At 37.9% G+C, this 16,115-nt stretch overlaps 1 protein-coding gene across 1 annotated transcript; it reads right to left on the minus strand.

Annotated features, from left to right (window-relative positions):
- Positions 1–379: 379 nt before the first annotated feature.
- Positions 380–15,114, minus strand: LOC129409525 (uncharacterized). Its single transcript, XM_055155898.1, is given in 39 exon segments — positions 380–698; positions 766–964; positions 1,038–1,184; positions 1,273–1,391; positions 1,477–1,560; positions 1,676–1,773; positions 1,972–2,131; positions 2,213–2,354; positions 2,464–2,586; positions 2,666–2,730; positions 2,865–2,951; positions 3,026–3,076; positions 3,388–3,596; positions 4,509–4,715; positions 4,788–4,935; positions 5,440–5,533; positions 5,798–5,830; positions 6,364–6,378; positions 6,628–6,799; positions 7,598–7,980; positions 8,156–8,315; positions 8,795–8,822; positions 8,897–9,123; positions 9,210–9,277; positions 10,453–10,506; positions 10,587–10,736; positions 10,807–11,089; positions 12,753–12,777; positions 12,845–12,920; positions 13,004–13,067; positions 13,190–13,284; positions 13,386–13,473; positions 13,578–13,602; positions 13,680–13,785; positions 13,869–13,879; positions 14,516–14,609; positions 14,691–14,745; positions 14,813–14,840; positions 15,040–15,114. Coding segments are annotated over 39 exon segments (4,464 nt in total). The 3' UTR covers positions 380–482.
- Between the last annotated feature and the right edge of the window lie 1,001 nt (positions 15,115–16,115).

Genomic DNA, 16,115 nt, shown 5'->3' on the forward strand with positions numbered 1-16,115 from the left:
ATACAGAAAATATGATACAACATGATACAAAACCTGAAGAGGCATTTAGAGCTATCTCAATAAAGACTAAAAATCTTTCATTTTCATACAGCTAATTGGTATCACTGCAGCTCATATGGGCTTTTGCAGAATGTATCTCATTATCTTGTTTCTTATCTGCCCAGCCCATAAAGAAGTCCTGTTGGTTTTATAAATACAAAACACCAAATGACTTGACTAACTCAGTAACAAAATACACCTTTTTTTTTTTTTTTTTTTTTTACAATTGCACAAATAAAAAAAATAAGGCTTTATGTCTTCTATCGACATAAGTTGTAAACATTAAAGATTCAACAACAGCAAAAACAAATCAACCAAATGGAAGATAATGGGTCATTAATGTTAAAAATTGATTGGAAAATGCCCAGTACGCCCAGAACAAAGTATCTTTGTAAAACGGTTTAGTTGACCATAATATGAGGAAAAACATTGTGACATCTTCCTCACTGAAAGTCCTCCCTGTCTCCTCCCTCCTTGTCCTTTGCCTCCTGCTCCGTGTGCTGCCCGTCTCGATGACTTTGAGGGGAAGGGGGCAGCAGAGAGGACATGTCCAGACGAGAAGCAGAGCTGCTAGAGAGGGGCGATGGTGTGTCTATGTCTCTATCAACAGCAGAGCTGAAGGCAGGTGATGGAGTGGGGTTGGTGGAGGCTATGGATGGCTAGAATAAAAAGGAGACAGCATAACTTTCTACTCTGTGAACTCCGTGGTAATGTCTAATGTCTTACCTGTAATGAGATGCTGGACTTGTTTGTCTTTTCTTTCACTTTAGCCAAAGCTCCTCTGAGTCCAGTGGAACGCTCCGTCATCTCCAGAGCTGCTCTTAATAATTTGGGCGTCTCAGCACGAACTGGAGCAGTGGGGACTTGTGGGTGCTCCTTGGCCTCTTCTTTAGGCTCAGGTTTCTTGCCTTTGTTAAGCATCTTCCTGATATTTAAACAAGAAGCTTTTGTTACTTAATGGGAAATACAGAAATGTTAAGCATGCCATCATGTCTAACCTGGCCTTTTTGCGAAGCAGTTTCTTCGATTCAGGATAGTGAACCAGGATTTCATTGAGATCTCTCTTGTCCAGGATAAACAGATTGGCAAATCCATGAGCAATTACATTGGCTGTGCGCCGGTTTCCCCCGCCAACTGCCAGCAAACTGACAGGCAGATGCTCACTTTTACATTTTGGACATAAATAATTTAAAATAAATTAAAATGTGTTATGACCATTTCATAGTACTGTACCTGATCTCTCCAAAGACAGACCCTGCTCTGAGAGTAACAAACACTGTCTTTCCATCAGGTCCTCCAACCACTTGAACTTCTCCTGCTTTTATAATGTACATCTCTCGGCCCACCTCTCCCTAAAAGAAGAAACCAGATTCATAAATTATGTACATTTTGCTAGAATAGGCAATATAATAATATATGTAAAATGTATGAAGATACCTTTTTGCAAACATAATCCCCTGGAAGGTAGACTACAGAGCGCAGACTTTTTAGCATGTCAAAGATCATCTGTCTGTCACACCCCTGTTAATGACATGAACACAACAGGGAAAAATTATATTGGATTATAATAGTTACCACAAGAACACTTTCTACAACTGCAGTACTACACATTTAACACACATTTAATTTGATATACCTGAAAAAGTGGAACTTTGCTCACAATAGAGTAGTTCACATCTATAGCAATATCCATCCGCATTTTATCAGGCAACTGAGTCAGGAGTTCCTGCTCATCTGAAATGGAACAATACTGATTGTAGTTAGTGAAATGAACTTAAGCACAATTTATGAATAAGCATATATTCTAAAGAGAAAAAATATGTAACTCATAGACTGCTAAATAATCTAAACCCTAAATAATCACACATTCTCTTAATTAACCTAAAACAGAATGCACATAATAAAACATTAAATAGAACAAAATGCTCTCACCAAGCATGCCCTGTGACTGCCAGGTGTAGTTGTACCAGGTTTTGACTCGGTTCTGAACATCCTTTGGGATGCGATAGGATGACATGTATTTGATTGTGTTGTCCATACAAGTGCGGTAGTACATCTGACTAGCTGTGGCTGCACCAACCACATCACGCATCTGAAACAAATTCAGAATTCAAATTCAAATAAAAAGTTGTACATAAAAAACAACAACAACACCCAGAGTTGTTGTACTTACTTGCCCTATCATTATAGAGAATGCAAAAACCCCAACAAAGTAGTTAATGAGTTGGAAGACAATCTCAAAGAGGGTGGTGGGATCTGGAAGACCTCCAATGGTGATCAAGGTCTTTACAGCAAAGTAGTAGCAGCGAATGTAACTGTAACATTGGATTAATATTGCATTAAACATGATTACAACAAATGATTAAAGGTGAATACAAAATTATATTAATAAACACAGTATTTGGGTTCTTTTGAATAACCCACCTGTTTCCTTCACCATTGTAGACCCACATAGTTGATCCAAGTCCTTTGAAATCTGAGCCCCAGTAGTAGAGACAGGCATTACAGTGGAGACAGTAAAGAAGATATGTTGTGGTACGAATCACCCTGAACAAAACAAAGGCATTTAATGTCAGTGTACTAGTATTTGGACATTGTGAAAATAATAATTATGATTACAACGGACCTATAGATGTAAGCTTTGGTTAAAATTGCCTCTAGGCGCTCATTGAATACAAAAAATGAGTTGATCTGAAAAAGAGAAATTGAAAAAAGTTTTTTTCTAAAGTAAAGTCATGACTCAAGAGTGTAGGTTACATTTTCATCTAGTCAGCATGTTTAAAGTGCACCAGGTCAGGTCCCAAAAGTGATTTGCAGAGTCACACCTTTAGCAACCTTGGCAACCGAAGCAGAGGGTTGATTCCAGTTTTAAAATAGAAAAGCTCCAGCGGTAACAGACTAATCACATCCAACTGAAATGGAAGAGAAATTACAAAAAAATACTAAAAGTTGTTTCAGTAATGATTGGGACTTTATGATCACTTACCTTGAAGCGCTTTGTTTTCATATAATTCTTCCTCATCTCTGTTTTGTCACACTACACAGGGGAAAAAAGTGTTGTAATAAGAGTTGCTTATTATTTTGACATTTGACATATGAATTTTCAGAATTAAAGGTGGAGTATCTGCCATCTGCTTGTCTCCATAGAGACTGTTAATGAGATAGTTAGATTAGAGGTTTTGCTTTATTATTGCCTGTCCTGTACTGTATTTAACTCTTGTATCTCAAGTTTAATGCAATACTGTAGAACATTAAAGGTAAAGCAATAATACCTTCAAGGAAACAAGCAAGTGACAGACCATCCACCAGAAATGTTACATATTTACATGCACTCTGGAGTTCACTCACCACAATGTCCCCTCCGCGAACAAACTGCAGGCGTGGTTGGAAAACAGTGATGTCCAAAATATAAATGAGGTCACATATGTAATCGGTCAGCAGCCAGTAGTAAATATTGTCCGGAGTCTGGTATGGAAAAGCCCAGCGCACCGGGATGAACCAAACATTCCAGTTCCACGCCAAAGACACCAGGAACATCCACAGCACATACATCAGGTCTGGGACAGAGAGAGAGTTTATTAAACTGTATTTGTAATGAAGTTAGTTTAACGGTTCATATTACATTATTTTCTGATGTATGTTATAATGTTGTTTCCTAATCAAAAGTGTACCTGGAGTTGTTTTGTTTCATTCACACATGTTTTACACAGAAACTCTGCATATTTAGGCGTGAGTTTTTCTCTCAGATTACACTCTGCTCCACCTTTTGATGTCATGTGGTAATACAGGAAGTGCTCCACTGCGCTTTTAAGCTCCATACACCTTCACTAGAATCACTGGATAATTTCAGACCTTGAATTGCCAATCTCAACTGAGCAAAAAGTGATAGGTAGCTGTTAACTTGAAAACTACCACTATATGACATCACAAGGTGGAACAGAGCATTTGAAGCTTTGGAGATGTTGACAGACTAATAATAAAGGATTAATCAAACATGAAAGAAACAAAACACAACTCCTGGTAAGTTTTTGATCAGGTAAAAACAGGTGATGCTACCAGGCCACATTACAGGCCAGATCTTTGTAGAGGTAACAACCCTCACAGTAAGAATTTATGGTTTTCAAGGCATTTCTTTAGCAATAAAGACAGGCATAATTGAAAACATGCAAGATGAAGTAAAAGCATCTTCATGGAAACAAGCAGGTGGCAGACTCTCCACCAGAAAAGTGACATGGTGCATTTTTAAGTTAGCTCATTTGAGATTCTTCAGCTACACAAATAAAAAGAAAGTCTAAATGTATGTAATCTATCTATAGCAGGAATGAATGAAGGAATATAAATAAATAAAGGAAAATAAAGCTGCATCAGTAAAAAGGAAAGGTTTTGACTACAGCCGCTCTAGTCTAGTAAACAAAGTATAGCATCAGGCTTGTTTGGGTGTCTGTGTGACTAAGGTGGAGGCTTCTCACTGGTGAAGGGGTCGATGCTGGTGGGGAAGCGGTAGTGCATACAGGCTCTTATCCATCGAGGGACTTTCACCTTGCAGCAGCCAGATTCTGCATCTCCTGCTTCTATATTCTCTTGTACTTCTCCAGATGCTCCTGCTGGGGGCGCTCCATCGGTGCTGTTCTCCAGTTGAACACCAGAGGGCACTGATGTTGGGGCCTGAGGAGGAGCTAAGGCACAAGAAAGGGAGTTCTGAAAGAGAACCTTCACAAATGTTTGTAATGTATGTGTATAGCACTCACATTGGACAACACTGTCTTCATCTGAGCTGTCTGGGTCTATAAGTTTCTCTTTGGCCTTCTCCGTTCTCTCTTTGAACATTTTGATCAGCTCCTGAAGACGCTCATTGACCACTGTACTGGTCTGACTAGCTGAAGATGTAGGCCGCTCCTTGAGACTGGAAGGACATAAAAAAATATTTATTACACAATGCACAAAGGCCTGTCAAGATAATACTATATTGACTACTATATAGTTCAGTATATGATAGCTCAAACAATATTTTTGGGGGGCAGTATTTATCGAGTGTACTTTTTCTTTGTACTACAGGGAAATTTTGGGTTACATTTTGGCTATACGATAAGATTTAAGCTATAAAAATGTTCAATTAATAACTTCCATGACTCATTACAGTTGTAAACTAAGTACTAAAGTGTTTCATTTGGCTACTTATTTATTGCAGCTCATGATTTTAAAATATTGTACATTTAGAATTGTTTTTATGGTTTAAATCTGCTCTTGAGTTAGTGTATCATAAACTAGTTTCTGTATTATCGTTTATTGTCTTTTCCTCAGCAATGTATCACACTTATATACACATACATATATAACATTTGTTATTGTGACAGGCCTAAATACTCATTCTTATCTGTGGTAGAAAGACGAATGTTACACTCACACATCGTCACTGTGCAGGCTGGACTGACTCGGCCAGGCTCTGACAGGGACGCTTCCCTCCTCTTCATCATCTTCACTTTGAGAAAACATTCTGCCAGTTTGGAAAAAGTTCAGTTAACAATGAAAAATTGTATGCTAAAGATCCTAAATTACATAAAATAGGTTCTTGTGAGATTTAAGACATGTTATAATGTTGACACCTCAGCAAAAACACAACTTCATGTTTTTGATCACTAAACAACATTATAACATAGATGAAAGAAAATAGCATAATATAGGCCTGTTAAATGCAAATTATGCAAATGTTTTAAGTTTTGTGTACAGAGAAAATAGCATAGTAAGTGTTATAACTTACATTCGACTGGCAAAAGTCCTACGACGCTTTCCACTATTGTCAGTGATATTTAGAAAAAAAGGTTAAGAGTCATATTTCAAAACACAATTTTAAACATTTAAAACATGGTTTATAGTAATAGTGACAATACACCTACAATTTAGATTTGCATCTGCTTTATTTGTCTTTTTATATTCATATGTACACAATAAACAAAAGCACATCTAAAATCAGCACATGCAACATTTACTCAAACCAAAAGTGAAACATAAAACAAAACAGCAGAGTTCCCAAGTGCATAGACTCTGCAGGACACATCACACACAAGACATATGTTTTGGTCCAAAAACAGTGGTATTTACCGGTAGAAATACTATTATATTTAGATTTAGTTTAGAATAATTTATATGTGATCAATTATATAGAGTAAATAGTAGTAAAAATAAATTGGATTTGATTTTGGATCAAAACAAAGACATCATGAACCACATTAACAGACACAATCTATAGGATGTAGTTTTATATTTAAACATTGCCAGTAATAAGCTTGTGCAAACAACAACACTGCATGAAAATGGTTTTCTTACTCTTTATCCCCTTTGCTGCAGATGAAAAATGAAAGAAGAAATAAGGAGAAAAGGTTTAAAAATATATACGTACATTCATTATTTTTATATTCACTATTTGGCTTTTGGGTTTTATATTAGGAAAAAAGAAAGCTAAAAAATAGGGTTGTTTTATGTACGGATTACCGTTACCTTATTTTTGTTTCACAATACATATTATATTTAGCTTCATAAAACTCCAGGACTGAAAAGTGTCTGTACATCCAATTAAAGAGAGGAGCTCACCTCTGGCGACCTCCTGCCGGGGTCACTGGGACTGTGAGTGTTGTGAGTTTGGGGTCTTGAAGGTTTGGGGCACTGGGCTCCTCGGCTCCCCCTGCACGCCCTGGTCCCGCTCGCTCATGATCCGAGTCCACATCCTCCACATTCACTGCAGGACGGAGACTGATGGAGCTTTCTGGAGGAGAACATCAGAAAAAACTTTTCACAAGTAATACAAGTTATGGAGCTCAACAGTGACTGCTCGCTCACTGTTCTGGAAGTAAATTTTCCATTAATTTTTCCATAGATATTTCAGGAAAAAAACTAAAGTTTAAAAGGCTGTTTAAAATGCAAGATTCGGCAAAATGTTGTTTTAATAAGTAGGCAGTTTATAAAGTTTCAGAAACAGATTTTTTTTTTAATTATAAGTCTTGTGGTCATTAGTTAACATGTAGCTGATCACCCCTTTTAATGAATGGGTTATGGGGTGTGTGCAGCCACTGTTGACCTCCATTGTGTTAAAAAGAGTTCATGCACACAGCAGAGGGCAGTAAGCAGCAGAGCAGGATTTACCATAACCTACATAAGACTAATGCAGTGGGATCCACTTCTGAACTGGGGCAGAAGAGTACAGCTGAAAGGACTACATCTGCTGGTCAGCTAATCTGTCTGGTACACTGACACTGTTCTGTCAAATGTATAACTTCAGAAAGTATTAGACATTACAGTAGCTGTGTTTGCGCATGTTGAAGATTCTTATAACTAACGGGAGATGGGAATGCACAAATATTCCATTTAGAGCACTTAATTCGCATAAAGCATTATTCATTTGCTTCAGGTGGATTTGATTTAAGCACATAACAGTTCAAATGCATTTTGGAAGGTGGAAACGCATTCAGTACCAACAATATCCATAACACTGCATGTTCAAAATTACACACTATTTACAAGAAGAAGTTTATACATTTCAATAAGTAGTTTTCTAAAGATTCACCTGCAGGTTTGAGAGGGGAGCAATCTGAGTCATCCTCAATGAAGAAGGCGGGGTTACTGAGCCCTGACAGCTGGCGGGACTTGAGGTGCTTGGATGGCGAGCTGACGATTGGGGGCAGGCGAGAGTAAGAGGGCACATTGGGTAACTCCAGATTGCTGCCATTAAGTGAAGAGGGAGATGGGGAGCGGGACTGTAGGGGAGAAGGGTGTGCAGGGGTGAGGGGAGATCGCCTCACAAGTTTGTTAAGTTCTACATCTTGCACATTGCTATTTTGTTTTTGCTGTTGTTGACTTGGTTTTTTAGGCATCTTGTGGCATAAGGCTGTTGAGGCGGTTGCGAATGCTCCCCAAGTATTGTCCGGTGCGGCTGGGAATCTGGGATAACTTTTGTGGAATATTGGATAAGGTCTGCGTGAGGCCAGATAAACTAGGATTGTCTGAACCCTCTGGGCTTTTAGGCAGGAAGTTGCTCACTGTCTGGGCAATGTTTTGGGGTATTTGGGTTAGTCTTATCCTGGGAAACTCTTGCGGCAGTTGAAGAGGGAGGGAGGGCAGGTACTTTGTGACTTCTGAGAGCTGCGTAGGGCATCTAGGCATGGAAGAACATTTGGGGAAGGAGATGCCGTTCTCCTTGAAGAAAGCGTTGATGTTGCCCAAGCATTCAGAGTTGTGAGGCAAGCGCATCAGGCAGTTTTTAAATGATTCACAGCTGACTGGAGCTAGAAGTGGGACAGGCAAACAAGAGAGCAAATCAAGCAAACTGGTGATAACTGTTGTAAAGATCAGATCTTAAAAATAAGTTGCATTCACGTGATATTACAACATTCTATAATTCTCCCTATAGTTTTTAATTGAACTGGAGGATAGGTCTATGACAGAATTTCCATTTGATTTAGATTTTTTAAACCTGGTTTATGGTTAATATCTGCAATTACTGGGCCAATCCAAATGAAACTAAAACTGACATGAAGTTCAGCATCTTCTCTGTCAGTACAAATGAACAAGATTGAAATTATATTCACTAGTTTCAGAAAGTGGTGCAACATTCATATTTCTGTTTGGATATTTCTTTAAAAAACAGTAAATCACCACCCACATAGTTACATAAGCCCCTGTCCTCCATCTGAATTTATGACATCAACAAAATGTAAAACATAAACACAACCTATGTGATGTAACAAATTAGATTTGTACATACCACCGCAGCCATCCTCAGCTTCTTCCTCCTGTAATCAATAAAATACAAGATTTACATGTTTAACAAATTTAGATATTTATTTAAATTTAAGCATATTATTACCTTTTCAGCAGGTTTTTCTGTTTTTTTGATTTGGCCGTTTTCGTCTGCTCTTGCTTGTGGCTGCTTGCTTACTGTTTCATTTGATGAAGTGGCTTCTTGGACCTCATGCACAGACTGTGGCTCTGGGGGTGGTTCAGGGAGGGGTTCAGGGTCAAGATCTGGAACAACCTTGGACTCAGCCTCTGATTCACTTTGTGGGGGCTCTGCTTCAACTTCCTGGATGGGCTCTAAACAAATTAAATACACATGGTAATCAAGTAAAAAAATAAAATAAAATAAAAAGTTCTATATAGTGTGATTCATTCTGTTCTACCTGGTTCATTTAGAGGGGCTTCCTCAGAATTCTCCGACTTCTCATCCAGAGCAAGTGTTGTTTCTTTTCTGTATAACGAGGGGCACAAAATATTTTAACGTAATAGGCTAGTTGTCTAAGATTAACCAAAAGGGAAAAAAAAGAGGGGGAAAGGGGAGGGAAATAGTGTCCGGGCTAGTGTGATGCACGTCAAAGAGCCAGTAGCCAAATCAACCTGTTGCGCTATGAAACATATACACTGGTAGTCACATTGAAGGAAAAATACAGACTAAGTGATACAATTTTACAAGAAATTTAACAAGAATGCAGATGAAGCTACTCACTTTTTACATGATTATTTCCGACCAACTCCGATACTAATCAATACAGCATTTAAAAGTGACGCGCCATGGTGCGTTACCTAAAAACATCGTCTCAGTAATCTGCCCTGTTGTTGTTTTCGTCCATCATGCGCGCGCGAGGATGTTGAGGGGAGGGTGCAGGTGCGCGGTTACCAGGGCAACGGTGAATGCGAGCACTGTTGCTAAGTGAAGCTGCGGTTGCTAAGGAGCCGCGTGCTGATGCGAAGGATGCGAGAGACATTGCAATCTCATCACCACCCCCGGGAACCAGAGGGAGCGACAGTCAGGTCAGGGCATGGTGCCTCCATGATGGTGGAATCAAAATACGACACTGAGCGTCAGAACCTGACACAAACAACAAGTGCCTGCGTGGGTGGTTGAAGTTTCGCCTGTTATTGATACTTTGCAGTTGATGTCATCAACCTTCCCTGGGAGGAGGCTGATGCTAATGTAGGCACTGCTCTGTCTGAAGCTCTGTTACTCAAATTAGACTTTAGTCTGAGTTTTATTTTAGCACAGTCTGATTAGATTGTATCAATATGCAGGGGTGGAAGGAGGAACTGTTGAAAATATGTGTATAAGTTAAACTACCCTACAGTTACTTGGATAGAAAATGTACTCGATTACAAGTAAAAGTAGGACCTACTGCTACACTTTACTCAACGTCTTACTCTGAAATTTTACTTTGCTCCTCTTCAGTTTCTTCTTCTTGTGGGACAGGCGGCCTAACCACATAAATTGCCAGTTATACAGAGTCAATTTAACAAGTGTCTTCCAGGATTGCTGAATAAGTTTGAGGTTATATGAGCTTATAGATAAAATAACTTGACATGCAATACATTTAAACATATATATATATATATATGTCAAAGAGTGTTTTGGTAATAGAAAAAATGTCTCACTTTGAAATTTTACTGTGCTCCTCTTCAGTTTCATCCTCTTGAGCCACTGGCAGCCTGACCATGGCATAGACAGTCACTGTCAATTCAAGACATGCAATAGCTCGTGGTAGTTAAACAAAGAAATAAGGCCTTACTCAACATCAGGCTCCTCCAGAAGCTCTTGGCTGCTTATTGAAAATTTAATAGACTGTCCTTCTGAGGCCATCTGCCTAATGGCCATCTCAGCTGTCTGCCTGGCCACTTCTTCAGCTATACGAGCCATGTCCAGACGCTCCTGCAGCAGCCTGGAGACAGAGCATCAATAAAGATCTGGACAGGTTCACAGAGAAGAACCAAACACACCCACTGCTTTACCGTTCCTCCATTGTAGCCAGAGCCACATCCTCAGCCTCCCTCTTGATACTTTCGATAAAAGGTGTCCAGCGGCCTGTCTGGGTCTCAGCGTCTTCCTGGGAGGCTTTAGTGGGACTTGGAGGTACTTCTGCTGTTGGGGTGTGGTGTTGAGTGGCAGGTGAAGGGGGGGTCAGGGATGTGGCTGGAATAGCTGCAGTGTTGGAGCTTCCCTCATGCTTGTGCTGACATTCAGTGTCTGACTCCACATCCTCCAGCACCATGTCAGGCTGGAGTCTGGAGGATGCTACAGGAAAATAAATGACACGCCTGTATCTGAGATCTAATGCTTTTTAATTGCAAGTCTTATTGATATTATTAATGGTACTATATTACACAAAATTTAAAACGTGTTAGAGGGGTGTTACCTCCTCAAAACATGCCTGGAATTGTGTTTTGTTTAGTTCACACCTTTTAGTAACCCTTTATTATTAATCTGTCTACAACTCAAAGCTCAAAATGCTCTGTTCCACTTTGTGATCTCATGAAGTGGTAGTTTACAAGTTAACAGTTCCTTTTCTATTTAGTTCAGTAGAGATGAAAAATCTCAGGGTTGGTATCATCCAAATGTTTCTAGTGAAGGTGTATAGACTTTAAAAAGTTTCTGTTTGAGAGATGAACTCAGCCTAAATATGAGTAAATATGGGTTTGTGTGTTAAACATGTGTGAATGAAACAAAACACAATACATAATATGGGCTCTTAAAAAAAGAAAAAAAGAAATGCATTTATGAAAAGTCAAATAATGTAATATATAGTTTATATTTTACTGTGTATTTGCTAATTGTGAATATTTTCTTTCCATCCATTAACCTTTAGAAAAATAAATATTACTTTATTATACTTCTTATCAATACTAGAGTACAGGGCTGATGTCAGACTAAAGTGAACTCACAAGAGGAGATGATTCTCGTTTATCTGAGTGAATCTTTATTTTTGGCCCAGTATCTTTACATAAAACTGATGTGCATTAGAGAGCAAAGAATGACAACCACCAAATTTCCAGGTCACAATTTTCAGATCATTTACAATCAAGTGGATCCAACAGGAGGTCTTAAAATTTTTAAAACATACATTTTGGGCAGCCAGGTGAATTCATATTATAAACATAGACTTTTCATAGCTATAATTTAAACCTAACATACAGGAAGTGGCTGATACAGATTTCCAGGGAAATATAGGGGAGTAAAATATAGGGGAGTAAAATATATGGGAGTAAGTAAAAGTAAATGGTAAATAAAATTTGTTTTATTTAATTGTGTTTCTAATTTTGTAAATTGTAAAAAAAAATACACTCACACAAGGGTTATGTAGAATTAAATAAAAATATGAACAGAACTAAAACACTGCAATAAATTATAATACACACAGAATGCTGCCTTGAGTTTATAGTTACAGTAAGTTATGTTTGTGCACTTTGTAGATAAATGGCAATTACTATTTCTTCTGTTATACAGAAAATGTGCAAATGTTCAAAATCACTAAAATATCAGTATCACATGAATACAGTACATATCTATCTTACAGTGGTAAAGTACATTCACATATGACTGTATTAAATACAGTAAGGTGAGTTGAATATATAAATATTCTTGTGCAGCTGCCTAGTTTATGTGCCAACACCACTAAAATAGAGTTGGTCTTTTTGTGGGAAGCGTTGGTCACACAGTCGTCTTCTCCTGCTGTTTAAGGGGCTCGCAGCACCTTCCCCCCTGAAACAGAAGGAGAAGAGGGACTGAGTTAACCTCCGAATGGCCCACCAAAACACCCAGGAAAACTAGGAGCAAAGGACAAAAAATTCTAAATTGTAATTTCAGAAATGCTTTGATACACTTGATTGAATGACAGTATATTGTGACACTGGAAAAAGGTTTATACAACAAGCATAAAAATGATAACCAAAAAACGTACCTTTCTGTAGAACCTCTGCTGGCCCCTAAAACAAAATATAAATTAAAATTACACTTGAACAAATGTTAACATAAAAAATAAATGCAACTTACATCTACACCGTCTTTAGATGTCAAAGCAGGCTGAGGCATCTTCAGACCAAAGCCTGACACAAACCAGCCAACCACACTACAGGGAGACAGACTGTTACAAACATGCCTGCACATTTATTTATTTATAATCTAATTTAAATGGAGAACAGAAGTATTAACCTTCCCACTTTGCTATCAGTATCCAGTGAGATGCCACTTAGAGACTCAGGAGGAGGAGACAAGGCTGCAAAAGAAAGATCATTAAGTTTAAAATTATTTGGTTTATTCCTAGTTGTGAATGAACACAGTTTATTCTTAAAGGAATTTCAACTGATTGCATGAACTTGATTGTTAAATTGTACATACTTTTGTCCAGTGAGGAGGGAGAGTTTGAAGTTTCAGAAACCACTGTACCAGGTGGAACTGGCTGAGGCAAAATTTGTTTTAACCAATGGCCAACCCTGTAAATTACCAAAAAAGAAAAAGAAAACACACACATTAGTTTAATATTATATGATGTGATAATTTACATGTCTAAAACTTTTGGTATGTATTCACTTACTTTGGTGGGAATGGACCTGACCGATCATGAACTTCTTCATCATCTGATACCATCTCCACCACAGGGATGTGAGATAGGGGATCAAAATCTGCAAAAATATAAATACAAATAATTAAGGTAAAGCAGTATGTAAAACACAAACAACTCAAGCGTTGTTTTAATTATATTTTGTAATACCTCGAACCACCATACCTGGCATTGCTTGCACATCATAAATCTGGAAACATGAAATTTATGAATTAGATATTATATACACAATACTGGTCCTGATTTTAAACTTGCTGAGTGTCTTGCCTCAGTCTGTTCCTCTGTGAAGACTTCGGGACTCTCTCTGTATTTCTCATCAGGCTGAGGGAGCATATTGTTCAGGCCCTGGGACACCCACCCAAAAACTCCTGATCTGCGTAACATTATTCACAACAGTTATTTTTTTATTATTTTATTATTTATTTTATTATTTTCACAGTCATTTATGACACTTACCCCTTTTCACCCTAGAAAAAGGAAAGAAAAATCACAGTTGTGTTAAGACAGTTTAAAAATGATACTGATACTTCATGATACAACTGATATCATCAGCATTCACTGGGGGTGTGAAGCTAACTGAAGGCACTACTCTGTTAGAAGCTCTATTACTCAAATTAAGCTTAATCGGATTTTTCTCTTATAGTTTATCTGTGATCTGGGTGAGCATTCCCAGTATCTTATTCTTGAACTGAGTTTTATTTCAACACAGTCTTATTCTTAATCTTCTTTATTTTAACACTGTATTTTATTCTTAATCTGATCTTTATTTTCTGGCCAGAAAGAACGGATTTCATTGGAATTACAACAGGTGAGATGATTTACGTTGTTAAACAAGTCTCTCACGCATAAAGTTGCAGTCACAAGTTTTTCAGTTAGTCACGTTCAGCGTTTTAGTTGAAAATCAAACACCTTAACAGGACCATGAACGCTCGCATTGATTACAGTTTTCTGAAAATGTGTTTAAATTCATTATAGTTTTCAAACTATATTAAAACTTTTTTTGTCTGTGTGCATGGTAAAATGCTGAATATTCTGCCAACAGAAATATGTAGAACACCCCCAGTCTAATGTCACTGAAATTATCAATAAGCTTAGTAACTCACATCTGCCCTGCTGAGTCGGGGGGATCCAGCAGGCTGTGGCAGTGAGTTGACAAAGCCATTGGACAACCAGCCCAAAACTCCACTCTGATTTTGGCTGGAGCAGATAAACAAATAAGTAAACAAACAGATAAATAAATGAAAAGGCATCACAGTTTTCCTGTACACAAAAGCTCACCTGTCTAAGGAAACTTCATCAGTATTCTTCAAAGGTGGACTCTTTACTGGGGGAACTGAAACCCAATTTAAGTTACAACAGCTTCACGTAAATTGCAAAAATATAAAATAAACATGTCTTACCTTCTTTGGGTTTGGGTGGAATCTTCACCTAAAATGCAAAGTAAAGTGATTTTTCTATTTAGTTATCTGGATTAGTTTTCCACAATGTGATTTAACTGTATTACTAAGGCTTGTTCTATCAGTTAATGCTAATATCTCAGCAATAGCACTCGTATTTACTAAATTAGTTAGTGTATCTATCCTATTCAAATATATCCAAGCATATGGTAAAATATTGTTTGTCTTACAGGAGCCTTGACAGGTTCTTCTACAAGAGGGGCTTCTGGGAGCTGAGGGACCACTTTCACCACCCAGTTGAACATACTGGTAATCAAACAAAAACATAATAGTCTTTCTCATCATCAAATAAGCTTGATGAAAATAACCCTTAAACTATACTTAAGCACCTGCTTCACTCAAATGGAGTGCATGAGGTCTAAGAAAACAGTATTATCAGTGAATATGGGGCGTCTCATGGGTTAATATTTGATTCATTTTGATCTTCTGAGTCACAAATAAAAATATCTCTAAGAAATATTAACAAAACCATGAGTGGCCTGTGTAGTCATAGTCAAAATTACATGTTGGTCAATATCAAAGATGCTTCTGTCTGCATTGTGCACCGATCCCATGGTTCAAAAGTCAAAGGCAAGCCTGATATCCCAGGGCCAGGCCATAAGGTGATTTAGTTACCAGGTTATACAGGGTTCAAGCTGTAAGCCAGTTAAACACAAGCACATAAAATCCATGTATGACAAAAACACACAAGTTTGTCCCAAATAAGAAAGATGCATGAGAGTCAATTCCTCAAGGGATAATGATTAATCTGTAACGTGTGCTCCTCTTTGACAGTTTCTTGGCCTGTTGGACTAATCCAATAAACATAGACGCTATGATGAGTTCCCTGAGCACAACACACAAGTAATTGTTCAAAATAAATTCAACAACAGTTTATCTGTACATTCTACCACTAAATGATTCAACAACACAGGTTATAATCTGAAAAAAATCTGGGTCTGGAAGAGTGCCTCCAAGTTTAACAAGGATAAAGAATATAAATCTATAACTATAAGACAATAGGCAGAGAATGGAAATTCAGAAATGTGCAGCCTAATAAAAAATAAAGGACTTTTTGAATCAATGCATTATTGGAATCAGCTCAATTGCATGCTCTTGTTCCTGTCTGCACATCTGATTTTGCTATGTATTTTATCTTATATTTAAAATCTAAGCACAGCGACTGTCTTGTGGGTTATGCAGCTTGTTTAGCTATTCTTACCTGCTGTCCTACAGGTGGTTCGGCATACCGCTGCTGCAGAGCTCC

This window comes from Boleophthalmus pectinirostris, unplaced genomic scaffold (genome assembly GCF_026225935.1).
Source record: "Boleophthalmus pectinirostris isolate CB_2022bp ecotype Guang Dong unplaced genomic scaffold, ASM2622593v1 HiC_scaffold_2, whole genome shotgun sequence".
NCBI lineage: Eukaryota > Metazoa > Chordata > Actinopteri > Gobiiformes > Gobiidae > Boleophthalmus > Boleophthalmus pectinirostris.